The 23,796-nt window shown below is 40.2% G+C and overlaps 1 protein-coding gene across 2 annotated transcripts; it reads left to right on the top strand.

Annotated features, from left to right (window-relative positions):
• The first annotated feature begins 1,900 nt into the window (after nucleotides 1-1,900).
• sapcd2 (suppressor APC domain containing 2) lies at nucleotides 1,901-21,631 on the top strand. Of its 2 annotated transcripts, none has more exons than XM_061734118.1 (7): nucleotides 1,901-2,571; nucleotides 4,065-4,352; nucleotides 13,178-13,311; nucleotides 16,871-17,017; nucleotides 17,621-17,722; nucleotides 19,254-19,370; nucleotides 19,466-21,631. In XM_061734118.1, the coding sequence occupies exons 1-7, from the start codon at nucleotides 2,100-2,102 to the stop codon at nucleotides 19,592-19,594; spliced, it is 1,389 nt and encodes a 462-aa protein (XP_061590102.1). In that variant the 5' UTR covers nucleotides 1,901-2,099; the 3' UTR covers nucleotides 19,595-21,631. The 2 variants fall into 2 exon arrangements, with proteins under 2 accessions (XP_061590102.1, XP_061590101.1); XM_061734117.1 differs by having other exon boundaries at nucleotides 19,251-19,370.
• The last annotated feature ends 2,165 nt before the right edge of the window (nucleotides 21,632-23,796 follow it).

The raw sequence follows: 23,796 nt of genomic DNA, 5'->3' as shown, positions 1-23,796 counted from the left end.
CAGCTCTGTTCAGTCTGAATCCACCCCCGCCCTTAATTCCTCTTGCCGTCGTCCTCCCACTGTAATTCAAATCTGATTTAACACCTCTAAGATTCCATGGTTTTTACATAGCTTTTGACTTCCTCTATAAAGTAAAAAGAAAACAGGCTGCATGAACCGAATAAGCCCTCAAATCCTTTGTCAGATGCACACTGATACATCTGAAGGGGACGATGTAGCGAAACAGACTGCAAAATAGACATAATGAGGGAAGAGGCTATGTCTGTGTGTGTGTGTATGTGTGTGAGACAAGACAGCTGGACAGCTGAGTAGAGGATCAGTGTGCATGCATGAACCAAATGGCAGGATGGACTTGCTTTTTGGCATTCATGATAAATACTGACATGGCTTAATAAGCCTACAAAATGGGAGTCTGTGTGTGTGAGTTTTTGCGTTTTTCATGCAGCAACAAAAGTCGTGCACGTGCAAAATAAGATGAGCAAGGGAGAGCAGGAGTGAGCACTGTTATCTGACCCTGAATGATCACGCTGAGTTGAGCTGCAACCGGACAGTATATGTGTGTGTAATGAGCCATTTTTCCATCCTAGTTTCAGTTTCTTTGGTGTAAAAAAAATGTATCCTTAAATGTATTAAACCCAAAATAACCTCAGAGTTTACAAAGTTTTTTAAATGTAAAAAAAAATAATCTAACTCCTGTCATGTATTTGGGGCTTCTCAACAGACTCCAGTCATAATCAACTATTGTGAATTACTGTGTTAAAAACAACTCATATTGATTTTTCCTCCAATAGCTTCAAGTGTACTGCACATGCACAAACAGCGGAGAAAGAATGTCACTGTAAATCTGGTCTGACAGGAAAACTAACTATATGAATTATGCAATAATTACAGCACCTTCTTCATGACCTGTGCAATCTTTGCAGATGACGCTAGGATGGTAGTTCATGTCTTGGCAGGTCAGAAATGAAGATGTGTCTGTGCAAAGATGTGACTCATGAAGTCCTCATTGTGAATTAGAGAAAATCTAAACCTTAAGTCATCAAAGCTGAAAGGGTGTTGAGAATGGTGAAAACAACACAGCTTGTGATGTATTTACACATAATTACAAAATAAAGCAAGGGAACATGCCATTTACTCTTAACATACCGTAATCAGAATCAGAAAGACGTTTATTGCCAAGTAGTTTAACACACACAAGGAATGTGTTGTGGTGATTGGTGCAATACAAAAGAGCAAATAATATTAAAGGAAAAAATTTACAAGTTGGTTCTAAAGTGCCGGAGTAATGAGTCCGTAGGAAAAAAAATGTAAACGAGGTGACCTGGGATGTGCGTTCATGTGACGCATAAGGTCAGGATTACAATATTACAGCCATATAACTATTTTATGACCATGCAATACTTTCAAGTAGTTCCTATTTGCTGCAGAGCAGAAAGATAATTCAATATTGTCAAGAAAAGTGATCAAAATGATTTGGTAATGGTTCAAATAAGTGATTTTTAACTAAACAGTTGAATCTATTCCAGCTCATAGAAGTTGGAGTTGAGAGTAACTCAGAGGCTATAAGGTGACCGCTTTCTGGAGTCGAGTATAATAAAATACAGACTTTATGAATAACGTCTCTGCAGTATTAGCTGACAACAAAAGCACAACCTAAGGCTGATTTATGGTCCGCGTTACAGTAACGCAGAGCCATCGTTGCGCGTCGCCGCGTAACCTACGGCGTAGGCTCTGCGTCGATTTAACGCAGAACCATAATTCATGCTTTAAACTAGAGCCAACACCAGGCCGCAGCCAATGAGCGCTGAGCTCGTGCTAGCTGCAGCCAATCAGCGTTCCCGGGACGGCCGCGCACGGAGGTTTGAAGGGCGGTGCGTGGCAGCAGAGAAAAGAGAAAAGTCCTGCGAGGAGCTCCGAGGAGCTTTACGGGAAAGTGATTTAAACCTTGAATTATCGACACCTGGGAGGCAAAATAACTCGACACGGACACGTTTTTGTGTTTACTCGTTTTATATTTCAGCTTTTTCTGTACTGCATAGTAGCTCTGATTAAGGTAACTTGCTGTTTTTGAATGATAAGTGGGAGTGATCGATACCGTCATGGCTTTGATAGCGGCTGACTCGAGCTGCAAACTGAACGGGACGTCGGGGATTTATGCCAGAGTTGGGCCAAGGAAAGAAATGATCCAAGGCTCGGTGGACGGCTTCAAAAGCAGCAAAATGCCGCCGGGCGAGGCGGAGTTCTCCACGGACGGGCTGCCCAGAGCCTTCCTGCTCAGCCTGCGGACGCTGTTCGACATCCTGGACGACAGCGGCCGGGGCTACGTCCACATCTCGGAGATCGAGAGCCGCTGGCAGGGAGCGGACACCCGGGCGCTGCCGGGCGGGGTGCTGGGCTGCCTCAGGCGGGTCACGCCGCCGCACGGCTGCCTCACGTTTGACCGGTTCGTGGCGGGGCTGCGGTTCTCCATGCTCCACCCGGAGAACAGCGTCAACGGCAAAGCCCAGGCGGCCGTGCAACCGCAGAGAGCCGCCTGGGCGGAGAGCAGGGGCGGCAATTCAGTATGGCAAGGTACGGCAGCCGTTACACCTGGGCTTCAAGGGAAAATGTAAATGTTTGTTTTTTTAATACATTTATGGAATTACTCTGTGTCTATTTGTATTAGGGCTGTTCGATTTTGCCCAAAAATAAAATCTCGATTTTTTTCTCTCAAAATCCGATTTTCAATTAGGATTACGATTATTTTGTGAATTGACAAAAGGGAAAGAAATGATTTTAAATATGCTGTTTTTTTATTGAACATTTGCCCCATTGGGCTTAAAGTGCAAACTTTGCTCTTATTAAACCAAAAATAAATGAATAAAGTGCAAAACTCTTTATTCATTCATTTTTGGTTTAATAAGAGCAAAGTTTGAAAAATATAAAAATATAACGTTTTATCTCTGAAAAAAAAATCAGCAAATCAGCAAGTTTGCAAACATACAGTAAGTTATATTTCCAATTAAATAAAACAAGACATTTTCTAATTAAACTAAACTGGGTCTTTGCATGCTAAATAAAAATGCATTGCAACCCATGAAGGAGGTAGAGGTGTGTAATGTCAGTCATTACATTTGCTATTCACATTTGCAAGTTTTTTGCAAGGAACACGAGCCGGTCTACCGCATCTGGCTTTAGGGATGCCCGGTGGCATGTTACAACGCCCCCTCCTACACTAAAGAGCTTCTCCCATGGGGCACTTGTCACAGGTATTGAGAGGTATTTCCATCAATCATTTATATGGTATCAATCATTAATATGTGTGCAGACAAGGTAAAAAATAAATAAATAAATAAATAAATAAATTAAAAAAAAGTGATAAATCGATTTTACGATTTTCACGTTTTAACATCGTTCTAATTACATAATCGCGATTACGATTTAAAATCGATTAATCGAACAGCCCTAATTTGTATTGATTTTATTCTATTACTTAATACATATAGAATAACTACAAAAGCAAATCAGAACAACATGATCGATTTCACTAGTTATTTTACACTGCAAAAACTGAAAATCTTAACAAGAATATTTATCTTATTTCTAGTTAAAATGTCTAATTTTTAGTCAAAAAAAATCTCATTACATTTAAGACAAGACTCAAAAACAACAATTTTCACCTGTTTCAAGTAGATTTTCACTTAAAATAAGTGGACAAATCTGCCAGTGGAACAAGATTGTTTTGCTTGTAATGAGAAGATAAATCTTCTCCCACTGGCAGATTTTCCTACTTATTTCAAGTGAAAATTTACTTGAAACAGGTGAACATGGTAAAATAACAAGTTATTTTTCTGGTGATGACTCTTGTTTTAAGTGTAATGAGATTTTTTGACTAAAAATTAGACATTTTAACTAGAAATAAGACAAATATTCCTTTTTTTTGAGTTTTTGCAGTGAGCGAGACTGCATTTGAAAAAGTTCAAATTTTCTAAGCTCCATGGCAGACTTCTGTGATTAGTATTTGCTGGACGTGTTGATTGATACTCTAGTTCAGTTCTGTGACTCGTAATTTTGCCATACCTTAGCTTCCACTGAATTGACGCCACTGGCGGAGAGCAAGGTCCGGCCTCTGGGGCCGAGCAACGGGACCAACACCCAGCGGGCGTCCTCCCTGCAGAGCCGGGCCAGGGCGGAGGAGGGCTCAGGGTTCCCCGCTTGTGGACAGGCGCGGTACAACGCGGGCTCGGAGAGGTCCGGGCGGAGTCTGGAGCGCGCCGACCCGGGCCAGGCTCCCCAACCCCCGCAGCCGCAGCAGGGCGCGGGCAGGGCCGCCGAGGCGCTGGCGCTGGAGGCGCCGCAGCTCCCCGAACCATGTGAGTGGCTCTGCTGGGCAGCTTTACTCAAAACAAGTGTTTGATATTGGATATTATTAATTCAACACTCATAAAACTTGTAATACATACCACTGATTTTGGTCAAACCACTTGTGATGTGTTCATGGTCATCTAGACAAGAGAGTAATTATTATAAAATCATAGTATGGGCGGATTTAATGAGGTTTAATGAAAACAATCGGTGTTATGTATCACAAGTTTTATGGGTGTTGAATTCATTAAACCTCATTAAATCAGCCCATATATATGCCCATATATATGATTTTTTTAATAATTACTGTTTTGTGATATATAGTCTAGATGACCATGAACACATCACAAGTGGTTTGACCAAAATCAGTGGTATGTATCACAAGTTTTATGGGTGTTGAATTCATAATATCCAATATCAAACCAATTCAACCGCGGTACCAAAGATAACTGTTATCAGTATCCAGATAGTTGATGTATACTATACCAAATGCATGCAAGCATGATATTGGCATTGTTTATTTCCTTTTGTTAAGGATTCCATGAAACTGAAACCTATATCAATGTCAAGAATCGATTCGATTCCGATTCTTAAGATTCAGAATCGATTATCACCATTTGATTCGATCCGATTTGATATTGATTTGGGTTAGTGTTGCCTGAATTATATGACTGTAAAATAACTAGTGAAATAATAATTTCACAATAATTATTGTGAAATAACTAAGAAATAAATAACTCAAATAAGCCTTTCAATATACATTTAAAGTGCAAAAAAAGAAAGAAATTGCAACAGCTCAAGCAGTAAACAAATTATTTTAGTTTGTCTGATTTATTCTGTCACCAGACACACAGCTGGCCATGAAGCACCTGGCATTTTTCAGGTATTTCATGACCGTGTCCCTGTCCGATAACAGAGCAACCAAACAAGCTATAGTAAATATACATAATATGAACTTCATACTAACTAATATAACTAGTATAACATTTAGAAATTTAACCTGAAATGTCTAGCATTTTCTCTAAAGAAAAGTTCATTTAGTTCAGGAGTTTTGTTAATGCTACGGCTGATCTTCAACGCCATGTTCATTGTTTGATAGTTCCACACCACGCGCATGTGTGACTTAAATGATGTGACTACTGGGATTAAAGTTCACCAGGCAAAAATGTAATGATGAAAAAAAATAAATAAATTAAAAATAAATAAATCGATCTTTAGACATACAAATCGATTTTTAGGAATGAATGAGAATCGATTTAGAATCAGAAAATCGATTTTTTTTTCCACACAGGCCTAATATCAACCAAATTATAGATCTGTATTTCAGTTGGAGTTGCAGTGACGAACTCCATTTTTGCAAAATCTGACTTCAGTAACTCATTAGCTGTTAGAATATTAATAGTGGTTAAATGTTGCTCATAATTCCTAAAATCCAACAATTCAGCTGCTTGTACTACTACTACTACTACTACTACTACTACTACTACTACTACTACTACTACTACTACTACGACTACTACTGTCATTTAGCAGTTGCTTTTATCCAAAGCGACTTACGTCTGAGACACACACCATGGAGCAATTAGGGTTAAGGCCTTTCTCAGGGGCCAAAGGGGCTTCATCTTGGTTGCCATTCTGGGGCTCCAGACCCAAGTCCAGCTCTAGCCACTAGACTACCACCCCCCTTGTAGTTTAATTCCATCCATCCATCCATCCATCCATCCATCCATCCATCCATCCATCCATCCATCCAATTTGTTTCCCGTGCCAGTTCACCCCATTCAGGGTCATTTCAGGGGTGCAGTCAATCCCAAATTTCATTGGGTGAGAATCGGGACACACCTTTGACAGGTCGCCAGTTCATCAAGGGCATTAATTGGCTGAAAGAGAAATAGAAAGTAATTTGATTACATGCATAATTGAGCTGATGAGTCCACTGTGCCCGTACCAACTTCATGTCCCTATTATAACGATATAATTGGATTCCCTGAAGCATCATGTTCAAACAAGAGAATAATATCTGCCAAGTTTTATATATGTCTGCATTAGTCAAGTCAGCTGGACCTCTCTGGTGGTTAAGAATAGTAACAGTGGAGGTAGTCCTTAACCTAACTTCAGTGAGGTTCAATGAAAGTGACAGTTGGATTTTGACTAGACACTTCTCGAGTGTTAGTATTATGTCACAGCTTAAACAGGGCTTTGTTGAATGTCTGCTTCAGTCTTTTAGTCCTCAGTTGAACCATTTGCTGTTAACCCTAGGCAACGCCCGATCATGTCAGACAACTCAGATTTATTCATGTTGATATTTTCTCTTTTGGAGAGTGGGCAGTCTTCTCTGAGGCCCCGTTTACACGGAGCAAAAACGGAGGCGTTTTCATGCGTTTTGGCCGTTCGTTTACACGAAAACGCAGCTCAAAGCCCCCAAAAACGATAATTTCTGAAAACTCCGGCCAAAGTGGAGATTTTCAAAAACTCAGTTTTCACGTTTGCGTCTAAACAGAGGAAAACGGAGGAAAACGGAGATTTAAGCTTCAGAACGTCACATTATGCACCAGAAACTCACCAGCGCCATGTGTGCGACCTGTGTTTACAATTAGTTTGGCCACCGTCAATATTTTCTTGTATTTTACCTGTTTTATATTCTAAAGTCACACTTAAAAGTAACTCCACTTCTCTGTCACTCCAAACGAAAGACTCTCGTTCCGTCTTGGAAGTAAAGCCTGAATTATGGTCCCGCGTTAAATCGACACAGAGCCTACGGCGTAGGGTACGTGGCGATGCGCGCCGTACGGTGTGCGTCGCCGCGTACCCTACGCCGTAGGCTCTGCGTTGGTGTAACGCGGAACCATAAATCAGCCTTAACTGGAAGTTACACGTGTCATTTGTTGATGTTTTTTCCAGGATTCTGATTGGCTGGCATGACGTTAACAGAGTTTTCATGCGGGTCCGTGTAAACGAGGATATTTTTGAAAACGTAGAGGGGAAAATATCCGTTTTTGTAAATACCCGGCTACGTGTAAACGTGGCCTGAGATGGCCCTCCATCTGATGGACAGTAGATGGCTGATTTACTCCTGTGTTGGATGTGTTGGATGTACCTTGGAGGAGCAGCTGCTCATTTACATGTCCAAACTTTCACACAGGCCCACTGCTCTATTTTGCTAGCAGAGCAGTCACACAATCTCTGTCTTTCTGGCTCGTACTTGCACACATCAGCACACTCAGCTGGAGTCTGTTTGAGTTTGCTTCATCTCTGCACAGTCACAGCCTTTCTGCTGCGATAATGATAGATACAGTCTCACTATCTCTGTCAAACCCCCAGGGCCTTTACTCTTTAAACCTTTGGTACTGAGGACAGTGGTGGTTTACACACAGATAGACACAATACATGGTTAAATTAAGATGCTGCCATTCATTTCATTACAGCCGTACCTGCGGGTGTTTATGGCTAGTTGGGAGCTTTGTGTAAGATTCTGTTTGGGGACCACTATTTCATTAAATTGTGGTATGATGAGGGAAGTTCAAATCCTTCTCAACACTTTGAAAATGATTCATGGAGATGCATCAATCTGTTGCACTTTCTTAAGAATAAAACAAACCAGATTTTTTAAGCTTAAATTTAAATTATAGATCTTAAGGTGAGATTGCAAAATAAAAATAACAGGCTGACTTATACATTTTTTGCTTAGGCTAGATGAGCTAGATGGCAGCACAAAAGTAGAAAAGGTACTCAAAAGACTACATTTTTAAGCATGAAAGCTACTCACTTAAATGCGTTTATTCACATTTATCACTATAGAGGCTTAGCTGCGGGCAAACAAAGACGGGCCATTTCAATTCACCCCAAATACTGTATTTTGAGGCTAAGCTTGCAGCGTTGGGGTCCCTATTGGCTGAAGTGGCCCAGTGCATTTGTGTAATCTGTATATAACAGAAAAATGGTTCTGTCCCTGAACCGATAAAGGTAAGAATATATACATTTAAAGTATTATTTATTATTAACTTTGGACCAGATAACTTGCCACAGTTAAAATCTTTGCATTAATGGTTGGAGATAGTTTTTTTTTTTTTTGTTGTTCTTTTTTTTTTTGTAGTCTTGACATGAATTTCTTAAAGACAACATGCAATTTTCTTCATCCTCTCTTCATCCATTTTCCCCTTTGAAACTTGCAAGTTTGTTAGTGCTATCCCATTTGTAGAGAGGCTGTCCCTCATTGGCAGGATAAGCAGTACAATCCAGAGTCCTGAACTCGGCAGGTTGCATATTTGTATTCTTCATGTGCCAAATGTTTCACTTTTAGCTTAATCCCTCCTGAAATTAATCTGGGGTTCTCTTGTCAGACACAAAGGCTAGTTCTGGTCAGCAGCTGTATGTTTTTTGAGCCAAGTCTCTCAAATGATCCATCCATCCATCCATTTTCCACTGCCTAGCCAAGGTCGGGTCACAGGGGCAGTAGTCTAAGCAGGTTAGCCACTTCGTCCGACTCATCTGGGGGGATCCCAGGTCTATAAAATTAAAAGAAGGGAAAAAGTCTAGTCAGTTGTGAGTTTTGTGGGAACACATCTGGGACAAGTATGAGAGGGACGTTCTTCACAGCATGCAGGCCCTGCTTCAGTAATGTTCGTCTGGCTGCATGGGTGCAAACATCAGCAGGCAGATTCCACATTTCCATAGAAAGCTTTCACAGAAGATTGTAGCTTGTCATTTTTGCATCGTAATGCTCATTGTTGTAAATTGAAACGGTCAGTAATCACATGTGAGGTCATGTGGGGAAAATTTGGCTTTTTGAAATATCTGGCCGTTCAGCTAAAGTGTCTGTCTCAAGCCATTTTTATGAATGTCTACAAGCCTCTAAAACACAATGCAAACTTTTACAATGATTTCAATTACCTGCTGTTTGTAATATGTGTTAATTACAACTGTTTAATCATTATTGGAGTTGTCAACATCCAGGATGACAACTCCCAAGACAGAGCGGCTTAAGAACTATATGTGATGTGCTAAAACGGTTTGGTTTGACTCAACATGTGAAACAGGCAATGCACAAATGGGGGAATACTTTGGACTTGATCTTCAGAAAGGGTCTTAGCATTTCCAAGGTCTTAGTGACTGATGTCACCCTATCTGACTACTTTTCTGTTTTCTTTGAAAGCACAGTTTCCATCCACTCGAGTAGCCACTCAAAGAGTAGTCATAAAAAAAAACAACCTGTTTTTAAGGGCAACTCAACTGAAACCTTTAACCAAGTCTACTCTACCACCTCCACTCTGTCCTGTAACTCAGTAAATGAATAATTAGATAACTTCCACTCTAAAATTTCACATATTATTGATTCCATTGCTCCCACTAAAAATATTTGTCTTTGCTACTGTGTCAGTAGCATCTCAACTCCACTCTACAAAGGCCTGCAAGGAATTTCCCAACATCTGAGAAAATCCTGAAGATTTGAAAATTATATATCTTTATTTAAACTCGAAAAATCATTGAGGGCGAGCCCTCATTTACAATGAAAAGCAGTCACTACATCAATATCTAGACCAGGAACAGTGCTGTGTCTAATCAAAACTAAATTGGACAAAATTTTACCCAATCAACTACAAAAACTTGGAGGATATTGTGGATCAGCTACATTCATTCTCCTGCTGTCTCAATATTTTACGCACAACGTAAAGAACGTTTTGGCATCATGGTATCTGATCTGATTCAAATAGTAAACTCATCCCCTTTTGTCAGGTGTCTAGACAAGTTGCTAATGCAAAATTACAGACCCATCTCAAATCTTCTGTTCATCAATAAGGTTATCGAAAAAGTTGTGTTTCTGTTTCAGATCTTCTTTTATTATTTTTCACAATGAATATAAAAGTAACAGCGATACATTTATGTAAATCACAACCATAACAAAAACAAAAATACCCCCCACTGAAGGTTGTGCTGGTGTAGGTTCAGATGGTATCAAAATTGTGTTATCTTACAAAACATACCGAAGAGAAAAAACAAAGAGATCTTGCAATCTTGAGGTAGTACAGGGACCCCACCCCCAACCCCCACCCAAATCTTTAAAGGTATTGTGACATGAAAAACACATTTTTCGTTTGTTTTGTTGGGTGTCTTGACATCAATTACACCCAAAAAACAACGAACTTTTAACATTCAGTGTATTGTGTGCTTTCTGGGATTTTTTCGCATAACTATGCAAAAACGGCGCATGTGGTTTGGTGGCGGGTCGTTACGTAACGACCCGCTAAATCACCGCCCCCTCCACCCAGCTCCCTGCCTCCTCTCCTCTCCAGCGCACCATAAAGGCTGATTTATGGTTCCGCGTTACACCGACGCAGAGCCTACGGCGTAGGGTTACGCGGCGACGCACACCGTACTCTGCATCGATTTAACGCGGAACCATAAATCAGGCTTAACACGGAGCTGTTTAGAGCCTCTTCTGTTCTAATCACCGGAGGAAAACTGCTAAGAAGACCCGCGGCCACTGACTGGACTTAAGATAAGGAGACACTGCTGCTTGCATGCCTTTTATTTTTATGATTGTTTGCTGTGGACTGTCTGCTTCGCCCTGCTGGATTTCCGTGCATGCTTCGCCTGTCGCTCCCGGCTTAGCTCTCCGACGCCGCTGTGAGCGTATTGCTCGCGGGGAGCTGCGGTCCCGGTCCTCTGGTCCCGGTTGGACTTCATCCCCGGGCTGTAGTCGCCCTGTCTGGGCTGTGTGTCGGTGTTTGTGGTTTGGTGTGCGCGCGCGTGTGTGTGGAGACGCCGGCAGAAGTGTGTAGCGGTTGGTTGGAGGAGGTTTGGAGGAGGAGCGGGGCAATGATTGACAGGAAAGGGGGAAAAGGACCCGTTTTTCACGGCGCAAAAAAACACTGTCATAAAAAGCCAGGAATGGAGTACTAGAGTGAAGTTTTTCTTGTTACACTCTTTTAGACACATTTGAGGGATGTTGGCCAAGACTTTTAATAGTGTTAAAAGCATGTTAAAAATGATGTCACAATACCTTTAAAGATGTTATGTAAAAGGCACACAAAAAGAGGAAAAAATTGTGTTTCAACAGTTAAATATCTTCTTAACTCTGACCAACTGCTTTGACATCTTCCAGCCAGGTTTTCATGCTCACCACAGCGCTGCAATTGCCAGTGTCAAGGTGTTCAATGACATCCACATAAATACTGTGTGACTGTGGAAGAACCACAGTGCTGGTATTAAGAATTTTCTGCAGGATCAATAAAGTCTTATCTTACCTTAAAGTGGGCCACATCGCTCCAGTTCTGAGGTCCTTACACTGGCTCCCTGTATCTCAGACTTTCTCTAGACTTTAAAATACTTTAAATATTACTTGTTGTTGCTAAATCAAACATCCAGACCTCTCAGGTCTGCTCTGTGTCCCAGAATCAGAATCAAACATGGAGAAGCAGCATTCAGCTTTTGTGGTCCACGGATCTGGAACAAACTTCCAGAAAACTGCAGGAATCCTGAAACCCTCAGTTCCTTTAAATTAAGGTTAAAAACAAATTTCAGTACTACACTGTAATTTTAGCTTTGTCTTAACTTTTCTATATTATGCCACTGCATTGTAACTCAAAATCTTTCTTTCTCTCTTTACTCTTCATGTTTTCATCATGTAAAGCACCTGGATTTGCCTTGTTTAAATGAGCTATACAAATAAACTTGCCTTGATTTGAAGTTTAGGTGCCAGATATTTATGAGCGTATTACATGCTGACCACCATGGACACCAGTGTCTATGATACAGTCTCTCACGTGCTGTTAAACCCTGTTGGATTAGTCCAGATTAAAGCAGACAGAGCAGAGCTCACTGAATCATCGCAGCAGTGAAATCCTCCCCAACATCCCCAACTTCATCACACACTCCAAACGTTCACATTCTCTCTCTCTCTTTCTCTCTCTCTTTCACCATGGCTTATCTTGTCTAAGGAGAGTGCTGGTGCTGGGCACCTAAATAAAATTAAAAAAACGGATGGTGATAAATACCTGAATACAGCAGACATCCTGAAATATCTGGATGAGTTGCAAAACTTTACATGTTTATTTTTGGTCTCTTGGAGAAAACGTCCCTTTCATAAGATCACTATCTTTTAACTGTGACAGAAACATCTCAGAAAAATGGAAGAAATATTCAGAAATTCATACGCAGACTTTTGAAATAAGAATTTGAGTTGGAGAAATGTCAGACATATTATTGGCAGTGGGATTCAGAGTCATGTGTGCATTTACTCAATGTAGTTTCCTCATCTTCACTGAACTCATCTTAGTGAAATAATCAGTTGGGCAATACTTATCAGAACTGATTTGCTTCACTGTAATTAAAATCATCCTGTTTAAGAGATACAGGACACATTTAAGGGTTCCAGCTCCCTCCTGTGGTATAAAGCAGCAGCAGAAGTTTTCCTGCTGCTATCACAAAGTCAACCAAGGCCATAAATACTCATCTCTTATATAAATAGTCTGTTATATTTATGGTTTATTATTATAACAGGGTTTTTTTTTTTTCAACTGCCTTAATGTAGTTAATGCAGTTTGACAAATGCATAATTCAACATGGTGTGCAGATGTGTGACACACAGTCTTATTGTAACCTTAAAGTCCAAATCTAAAACAATATTATTTACACACTGGTAAAAAGTATATTATTTTCCAACAAAACGTTCACAATGATTAGAGTGAAACTGATTTTCAGATGTTTTTACATTTTTTTTATGTTTGTTTTATCATACTTTTTGGCAATAGAGCTTTCTAGGTTGGTACAGGAGGAATTACAGGCTGCATTCAACACCGTCTTGCTGAAACTGTCTCCTTCACATTGTGTGCAGGTGTTGTAAAATCCGGTTTACCGAGGTCTCAGAGTGAATCAGCTTCAGGATTTTCAGGTGGTTCCAGACGACACGGGCGGAGTCGGGAAGAGCAGAGGAGGCACACCATTTCCAATGGAGTTGACTATGGAATGGTTAGTGGAAAAACACACTCACACACAGGTTGTCATTGCTACTTTTGTTAAAGCATCTCTTGAATGAGGACAGATTAGCTCAAACTGCATCCATAAACAGAAAAAGAATCCTAATCCCACCTCACATTTTTGTAATTAAAAAACCCTTAAACTGGAGTCAAGAAATGGCCTTTTGCCTCTTTAGGACCTGGCTGTGGTCCTCTGAGGACAACTCGTGTCTACAGAATATCAAGTTGTTATGTTACATTTAAATGACAAGATGAAAAGTTTCCAAATGTAATAAATATGTCATAAACCTTTTTATAATCTCTGGTAAATAATACATAAGATACTAGAATATATACTACATTTGTGAGAGAACTGTGTTGCTTTTTAATGTTATAATAGTTGTCCCTGTGCCTGGTGGAGAAACTAGGGTCAAACTTTCTCCACATGGGCATCACATTAGAAGACGTGTAACAAGAGACAGCGGTGAATATGATAATTTCAACAAATTTACAGCAACTTAAAGTGAAAGAAAAGTGTAAAATTTGACAATTAGTTTTTCGAATGGGATAAAATAAATAAGAAATCACTGTTTTTTTTTAATTTGTTTATTTTGACATGACTTTTTCTCTGCTGTGTATTAAAATGAATAATTCTGTGAAATACTTTGGTTATTGTTCTGATTAATTTTGCTGAAAGTCTGAAAATTCTGGCATAAAACAACTCTGTCCTCAGGTTTGAGGGCTACTCTGAACATGTGTTGATGTGTAAAAGACAATCCTTTTCAATTTATGACCAAAGCTTATGTTTGTATAGTTTACTAAACTAAGCTATAGGTGTTTCAGTGGTGTGTTTCAGATTTGCGGAGTGCAGGCGCATTACAGACCCAGCAGAGTGGTCAATTATCCAGCTTCCACATTGTTGCATCCAGTACCACATTATACTGCATTTGTTGTACTGTACCTCTGAAGTTTAGGGTCTGCAACACCTGGTTCAAAAGGCACTCTCCAAGAAAGAGTTTTAGGAGTGTCATTCTTCCATGCGCCTAAAAAAAACAGCTGCTATGAAGAGAGATTTAAAATATGTTTGAAAAGAGTGCTTTTGTATTGTATCTTTGTGGTATTTTGATATTTCATTAATGCCTCTATATAAAACACATAAAAAGGGCATACTATGTTTCTTCTAATATTTCTTCTGTAAAGTACATTGGGGCATTTTTCTTTAATTTTAACAAAAAAGAATCACACTAAACAGAAGGCATGGCATCAAAGAGACATTTCCGGGGAAGCTCAGAGGTTTAAACACTCAGAGAGATGCAGGCAACTAATTTAAACTTTGATTGGCTACAATAAAGATTAAAGCTTAAGAGGAGAAAATGTATTTGTCTGAATATTTTTCTTTATTTTGTAAAAGAGGTGAAAACACTTGGGAGTTGTACTAAAATAATTTCCAGTTTAGGTTATTTCATCTCCAATTGGCCCACATGTTCTCCTCCCATCGCTGTGCCCTGTGCCTCCCCTCACACTCTGTCCCTCCCACCATCCGGCCCGGAGCTCATGCCTCCTCTCACTTTCTGTTTCTCCCCCTTCCTCATCATTTCTCACTCTTCCCTGCTCACCTCCTCTCCCTTTCTCTTCGTGTTTGTCGCGTCTCTGTCTCTTCTCCCTCCTTGGCCTTTGTGTCTTGAGAGGCTGCCTGACCGACTCCCCACCTTCTCCTTTCATCCCTGCCCCTCTCCTCCTCCTCCTCCCCCTTCCCTCCGTCCCTCCCACCCAGGCCGACTCGGCCCGCTGCTGCCCTGATGGTAGTGAGCCGGGTCGGGCCCAGGGGCCTGGTAGAGGGAGAGGACTCTTTCGGCCCGCCCAGCCCAGCCTGGACAGCTGTGTGGGCTGCTTACACCACTGTCTTCATCCCCCTCAGCAGCAGCCTCTACAGCAGCAAGGCCCTGCACTTTTTTCTCTGGGTGAGTAGTAGGACGAGAGGGAGAGATGGATGTGGCAGGAACAGGAGAGGTGATCACTGAGGGTTGTCTTTGAGAGCATTTTGTGAGTAGTATTGCAACTGTAGGTTGCACTGTTGTATATTTATAAATGCATCCTTGTAAACACTCTTATTTTCTGTGCTCGGAAATTATTTTAGTGGCATTGCTTAGGACACTTAGGAACACGTTTTGCTGAGCCCCTAAATGTACATGCTTCTTCACCAAATTTCATCGACAAAGTTGCAAAATATTTATCAACTGAAGTGATTTAGTGGTTGTTGTTTTTCTTTTCTCTAACTTGAATATCTTTTGGATATAAAATGTAACATGTTCATCAAAAAGCCTCTGATATAAGAGTGCTTGCTCTTAGGTTCACAACATAACCATTTCAGATAATTCATCCGCTTGCCTTTTGTGTTCCTTCTCTTAACTTTGGAGAGTTTTGACTTGTTTATTGCGTCATGCTTTAACCCCACAGTTCTTTGTAGACCAGGATCGAAGCGCTGTAAAGTTCTTTGTGTTTTTTTTTGTTGTTTTTTTTTCATCCAAACAGCTTGTGCAATCGGTGTCATGTTATTGTACGACCCTCGTGTGTATTCACGGCTGCCCATTCAAACAGGGAAAAAAGCACAGACACACATGTACAGTTTTCCATAACCATTCATCACTTCACCGTTCTGCTTCCACACTCTGTTTTGTTCTTCTTTGCTCCCTTTCTGTCATTTTAAACGGTGAGTTTTTCTGCCTCTGGCCCACATTCACACAGCCTGACACTGGTCATACTTTATTCTAGACACGAATCCTCACGATTCTTTCCCTTCATCTGTGTACACTCTCTTCAGGCTTTTGGGGAAGAATAATACAATAAAAAAAAAATGCTACTGGCTCTGATTTTGATCTGTTGTCAGTCTGTGTTTGCAACATTTCTCTTGATGAATGAGGGATGATCAGGGGATGTAGTGAGTAGGACAGGGCCAGAGGGATGGAGCGATGGGTGGATAGAAAAATCACACACAAGGTGGCTGGATGCCAGCAATGAGGCCTGGACTGTGGCAATGAGCCGCATGGACAGCCTGGTCAGCACAACTCAAAACAGCCTTGCTGGGCTGCAGACACACACTCTCACACACATGCAAGTTCTCTCACAGTTCTCTCCTTTGCACTCTTTCACAAACACACATGTACTGAGGAAGCTGCAGTTAAAGAAGAGTCAGTGTTTACCCCATTCTAAGGTTGCTGCGCGGTTACCATGGCGCTGGACTCGTTGCTCTTCTAAACGTTCAGGATGTGAGTGAGGTCGCTGCAATTGGTGTGGCGCCATTGTCCCAGCCAGCACAAAAGAGCGCGCTGCAGATGCCCCTGTGAAAAGACGGGCATTTGTCTAGCATGCAGACTGCTGGCAGGCCACATCAGGATCAGATCTAGTCTTGGCAGCAGTCGGAAAACTCTTCTAGCGATGGAAATTAATTGTTCCCTTTTCACAGGATGTCAATAAGTGAAAGTTGTTCTCTTCCTCTTGTTTATATTTTCCCACTGTATCCTTTTTCCCTTATTGTCACAACATATCCTCATTTTAACTTTCACCTCACACAGTTGAAGCAAATGAAGGAGCTGGAGCAAGAGAAGGACTCCCTGCTGGCGGGCCTGGAGGTGGTGGAGCGGGCTCGAGAATGGTACCAGGGCCAGATTCACAATGTTACAGAGAGACAGCGACAGGTTGGACAAAGTTCCCACTGCACGGTCAGTTTAAACACTGCACTGAAGCAGCCAAATGCATGTTTAAAAACCTGCTTCAAACATAAACTGTTGATGATTTTAAAAACGGTGCCTGTTTAGGCCAGATGATTCATATTTTACATCTTATGTTCTGACTCATCAGAGCTTGTCCCAGCAATAAGCATCCATTGGCTTTTCTAAGCTCTGTTCTCACGTGGCAACGTAATTAAACAATGAAAGTTAAATCTGAAAGGCCAAGAAACGTTCTGGTGGAAATAGTCATAGCACTTTCTAAACAGGCAAATCTGACTGGAAAAGATCTTGAAGAAGATGTGACAGGTATCCACTGAAGCCTCATTAACGGAAAACCCCATTACTCCTTTTTTTCCCCTTCAAAGGTCAGGACTTGCAAAAGTGAAATGCATTTAAGGAACAAGTCCGACTGATGAGTTAAAATTGAACTTAAATGCTGCAATGATTTTAAAATATTTTTAATTGTATAAAATTCACTTACAAAATACAAAAGAGAAACTTCTGCAAGAAGAAAAGGCCTTGTTGTTCTGAAGTTTCACTCTAATTATAGTTGTATGTATTTATTTATTTATTTATTTATTTGTTTTCTAACAGGACTTCTTCACTGAAGCCAGTCAGAGTCGCATGAATGTTCTCATCCCTAAATTACAAGACGTCAACCGCTGCCTTAATGACCTGATTTCCTGCGCTGGAGTGGTAAGTGTTAAATGCATACAGATGTTTTTACCTTATTACCTTATTAAAATACTGCTTGAAGGAGTTGTTGTTGGCTCCTGTTCTCGTTATGTCTCCTTTAACTCCCATGCTCCATCGTTTTTATGTGATACGTGCTCTACTAACAAATTATAGAGCATAGATCACTTTGGGGAAGCCAGAGACTTGTGTGGACTTTTCTCTGTTATCATCACCAATTATCCTCTTAAACATGAGCAGAGCCGAGGAAAAAATAAAGGGTCAAATCTGTGTTGTTGTCTTCATGACACAGTTTTTCTGCTGGAGTTACTGAAAGACTAAAGCTGATCATTTGTGTCCTGTTTTGATGCTAAAAGCTTGAGAGTCTGAAGTAAACTGTCTGGGTTGTCTTGGCAGCTGGAGCATGTGTGTATTTAGTGCAAACATCATGGCCATAGTTTCGATAATATAATTCTATTTGTTATCTCACTCTAACGAGAAAAAAAAATCACTAACACATCTCTCAGAAGAAGGTATCAACTTCACTTACTTAATTTTCACACCAACAGAGCCATCATTTTGGTAACGACAGTCAAAATTAGCTGCCCAACAGCATTATTAGCATTTATAGTTCTTAGCTGCAAATATTTTCTGACTCGATCAACATTTTAAGACACACAAGTGTGCACAAATAAGAAAATGTGAGCCGTTTGCTGCTGCTCATCAGCAAGCTTCGGCTAATGAGGAACCCTGCTCGTTTTCAGGAAGAGCTTTGACTTGATATTTTCAGTTTTTGACATAATAATTGCAGGTTTTTGTAGTTTTGCTGGGTGTAAATGTACTCTAAAGGTGCCAGAAATTGAAACTAGATGAGTGAAAGTTGGTATAATATGACCACTTTAAAGTTGTTTTATGAAAACAGAATGGACAAAACATAACAGCTAGACACATGTCAGCAACATTCTTTTGATAAGTGGCTGAAAAGATTTATTTAGTGATTGATTTTCAGTTTTTCCTCTGTGAACTTTGCTCCATTTTGCAAAGTTTAAACACAAACTGAAACTGTCAGGATCACAGGATCTGAATATTTGCTGCACAGCTGAAGATATTTGGGTCAAGAATCTCTTGGTGATTGATTTCATGTGCTCTGAGGTTAGTTTTGTAGAGAGCTACCCGGCCATTGACTGATTTCTTGTTTAGGCTACATGTTATAAATTCCAAGAAAATCCCTTGAAAATGGCTAAAAGAATTCTTATTATTGATCCACTTGATGACTGTGATCAGTTATTGATGTGCCATACAATTTATTTTGACCATAAATAAAGGACCATAAATAAATGCTTTTTTTGTTTCTTTCAAATACTGGAAACGGCACAGGTTTTAATGATTTAATTTTAATTCTCAAAATAGTGTTTGGAAGAAAAACACACATTTGACCTTCAAATTCACAAAGTTGTTTTAGGAAGCTTGGTGTACAAAGTTAGACATGTAAACTGTGACAGAGCTGGTGTGTAAAAGTGGTTCTGTCTACCATCGCTCCCTCTTTTCCCAGCAGACATTTTCACCCAGCAGTGCTCATGCTGGAGCGCCATCCGTTAACTCCCAGCCCCCGGCCGCAGCTCCTCCTCAAGCCATCCAGAGACTGAAGGACCAGAATCGGCTTCTCACTCAGGTTCAGCACAGTCATCCATTACATCAGCCAAAGTACTGCTCTTTTGTTTTTCCTCCACTTTCACTTAAGTACTTTTTTCCTTTTTTATCTTCAAGGAGGTGACGGAGAAAAGTGAGCGGATCACCCAGCTGGAGCAGGAGAAGTCGGCGCTGATAAAACAGCTTTTCGAGGCTCGAGCTCGTAGTGCGCAAGACACGAGCACCATGGATTCCACTTTTATTTGAAAACAACTCCACTCCACCCAAAACCATCTTTAAACTCCACATCCAGCGAGGAATCGCCATGATGTCACGTCACAGTAACTATGCTGGTGTGAAGGAATCCAGAAAGTAATTCCAGTTTACACGTTTATGGCATTAACACGCCATTCGCCCTAAACTACAACCACTCCACCCCAAATCAAAGCACGCACTACCTGTATGACCCGACGAGATTCGAGGGAGTCCAGATGAAAACTCTTTTACTGGTTACCTTCAGGTTTCCTGCAGAAACACTCCTGCTAGGCTGAAAAGACATGAACACTCATGGACTGGATGGGTCTCATGATCCCAATCATCCATTTCTTCTGCAGATTGCATCACCTGTGGCATCTCCCCTCCAAACTCCCAAAAGACTGTTAATTGTACTTCTGCTGCTCAGCTGCAAAACGAACAGAGAAACTTGAAATTCATGGCAAGTTTGCCATAATTACATTAAAATCGCACAAAAAAATAATCTTTTGTACTCCGGGGGGAGGGAGGGGGGTGGGCGCTACTATTGGAAATAAAGGCCATACTCCTGCAAGTAAAAACACGTCAGCTGCACATCAGCTGCTTGCTGTGACTGGTGACTTTTTTTCTATTTTAAAAAGTTTGGTACATTGCTTTATGCATCATAAGAGACAGTTTGCCCCCATGTTTTAGTTTCTCCCTCTTTTCCATGTAAACGGTAATCAGTAAGATCTTTCCCAGATGTTTTCTCCAAGTTTAAGCATTTTATTCAAACACTGAGAGAGGATGTATCCTCGGACCAGTTTGTATTTTATATCAGTATATATAATTCCTTGAGACATTTACTAAGTTCTTCTTCCACATATGAACTGTTGACCTTATCCAGAGATTAAGGTCTGCCCTTTCACACATGTCCTACACAACATCAGTGTAAGATGTGTTTTTATTTAGGAAACGCTCCAGAATAGCATTGGAGTGATAAGCAAAAACTAGGCTCTGGAATTCCTGTTCTTTTCACACTGAGGCCAACAGGGTGAAGGAGGATTTTGACTTTCCTGTAATTATGATTATTTTTGCATTGATATCAGTAGTTACACCCTTCCTTTGACCCAAAGAGAGGTATAGATAATGGAAGGATGGATATTATCTGGATGTGACAAGCAGAAAATAGTACAAAGCAGCATGCGTACCCGCATGCTGTGAATTTTACAGATAATTACGTGTTTTTCATTCATGAGCTCAATCTGTATTTACCCACGCTGTGTGGCCAAACTGATTTTGGATTTTTGAATTCTCACATGGAGTCACTTACGCAGCTTTGGGAGAAAACTTTAAAGGCTGCAGTGCTTGTATGAAAAAAAAAAAAGAAAAAAGACTGACATGTTCAACAGTTGAACAAGAAATTAAGAGATATGGTTAAGAGGAATCTGGAAGTTTGCATGTTGAAGAAAGTTGAGGAGGACAGGTTTGGTAGATGGTGAATGTGTTGGGAGATGATTCAGATTTTACGTCACAAACAGCAACAGTTAATGGTCCTTTTACTAGCTAGTGGTAAAAAAAAAATCCTTTGCATGTCTTTACAGTTAACATCATGTTTTAAACTCAAAATATTTGTCCGTTGGAGAGATTTAGATCCTGGAGATTAAATGTTAGCACCAATATTAAAACCTTTATTCTCCTTGTACAGATCTTCTTTTAACCAGCATCAGGCTGGAAACAGATGGTTTTAGACTTTTGAAAGGTATAAGCCACCCCACACGTGTACATAAGCATTTAGTTGGCAGGGTGGCAGAAAAAAGAAGTTGTAGTGATTTTGTTATAAATCTTTGGTACTGCTGGGATGTCTGCACATGTCTATTTCCCACTTGTTTGATTGTAACTTTAACTTGCTGCTCAGACTACATTACGTGTGAAGCTCTTTTCCTTCTGCTTTCAACAGAAAGAACAAAAATGTCAAGCGATGTTTAAAAATAAAACAGTAGAAACTGTGGTTCTGTATGTGTGTGTGTTTTTAAACAGAGCTGCCTCGGTTCAGTTTGAAACAGGTAAATTAGATTACCGCTAAACCAAGCCCAAGCACGAATAAAAACTTAGATTTTCACCTTTGTTTTTTGGTGTTGTTGTCGCTTTTGCAAAAGTAATACCTTTTACACAAACTGATTAAAAGATTTATACATTCTCAGAATTTAACCTTTTTCTAAAGGCAACCGTTCTGTTGCTTCTCTTTTTGTATTTCTACTTTTCGATGCCGGTCTGTCTGAAACTTAAACTATGGTGTAGTGAACTATCTGAGCTATGATAACTAAACTGTATTACGGTTACCGGACCTAAAATAGGGAAAAAGATCTGAAAAAGCCAGTGTAATAATGTCTTGTTTGTTTGCTGTTTTTATTTATTACAAAAAGTCCTTCAGAAGTAAATCATTGTTTCTATTGCAGGGGTCGGCAACCCGCGGCTCTAGAGCCGCATGTGGCTCTTTAGCGCCACCCTAGTGGCTCCCTGGAGCTTTTTCAAAAATGTTTTACCTTTTTTTTTCTTTTTTTTCCTTTTTTTCTTGTTTTTTTCTTATTTTTTCCTTTTTTTTCTCTTTTTTTCTTCCTTTTTCCTTTCCTTTTTGATCTCGACATTTAGAAATTTTGACTTTTTTCTCAACATTTCCACTTTTCTCTCGACATTTCCACTTTTTTCTCGAGATTGTACTTCAACATTAATCTCGACATTTCCACTTTTTTCTTGATATTTCAACTTTTTTCTTGACATTTTGACTATTTCCTCAACATTTCGAGTTTTTTCTCAACATTTCAACTTTTTTCTCGACATTTTGACTTTATTCTCAACATTTCTCCTTTCGCCATTTGCCTTCATTCTAAGGCTTATACAAGACTTTTCATTCTTTGCGGCTCCAGACATATTAGTTTTTTGTGTTTTTGCTCCAATATGGCTCTTTCAACATTTTGGGTTGCCGACCCCTGTTCTATTGTATAACATCTGCCGTTATGTCTCTGCACCAAAAAATACTTGTGCTCATAAAGTCAATAAGTGCAGAGGTGATCTCTTTACCTGCTTTTTCCCATTTAGGAGCTTATTCCAACTCTATTTAGATCAGTGGGTAAATCTTGTACTAAGACTGGACATTCTAGTGCAAATAAGTTCAGACAGAGAAACACAAAGGTAAGAAAAAAAAAACTGGGTGGTTAAGCAGTAAAGCTGTTTAAACAGACATGGCAGCCAAACACCAATTAACAGGATGGTAAAGGAGAAGAAGTGATGGATGACAGAATAATAAACAGGCTTTTGTTGTAGCCTGTGTGTAATTTGTATCTGAGTGTTCACTGTTAATTTGTTCAGTGCTCTGTACACAGTAAGTGTCACACAGAAGGTCGGGGGTCACCTGCCAAGTCCAGATTGTAAATCCGAATCAGGACGTACAAGCGATCACAGACAGACAAACACCTTGAACCGCGTCAGCATTGTGTAACGTATTACACACTATTACAGCAAATTTAATCAGATATGATTTTCAGGACTGTTGCATCAGTTGTTTACTGCCGATTTTCCATCTGGCACCATAGGTTTGTTGCATCATTGCCAATCAGTGTGAATGGATGACGGCTTGCCACAACACGTCCTCCATGTTACTCCATTCTGCTCTGTATTTCTGACCCACGGCATTAACCTTTAAATTCCTATTTCACCACTGATTTACTTTCCCATGTTCATTGCATTCAGTTAATAACCTAAAGTTATTTCATACATTTAATGATTTAAAAAGGGGCCAAACAAAAGACACAACAGAATCCAGGGGGAGATCCTCAGCCTCCACACTCTCTTCTTCACGCTGTGATTGGATAATCAGATTGATCCCTGAAGTGTTGGCTCAGACTCCAAAAGATCTTATCTATTCATTTTGAGGTGGGGGCTCAATATTTGTGGAAGATTAAGAGCATTTAATTGTTGCTGTATCTTGTAGAACAGGTGAGTCACTCATGTCTTTGGCTTCCAGAGTTTTTTAGTTCATTTTTGTAATGACATGTCTATATCTCTAGAAGAGCTGTTCAGTCATGCAGTTGTGTCTTTTATTTTTTGCAACAGTCTCCTTTGCTCTTTTGCAGAAGAGGCTCAGTTCACAGTTATGCTGCTTATGTATGTGTCTCTCTTAGATACATGGGTTTGGTGGTTTTAGCGTGACGTAGTCATAACAAATAGGAGCACATGCA

Source organism: Cololabis saira, chromosome 11 (genome assembly GCF_033807715.1).
Source record: "Cololabis saira isolate AMF1-May2022 chromosome 11, fColSai1.1, whole genome shotgun sequence".
NCBI classification, from domain to species: domain Eukaryota; kingdom Metazoa; phylum Chordata; class Actinopteri; order Beloniformes; family Belonidae; genus Cololabis; species Cololabis saira.
This window is presented reverse-complemented; position numbering and strand designations above follow the sequence as displayed.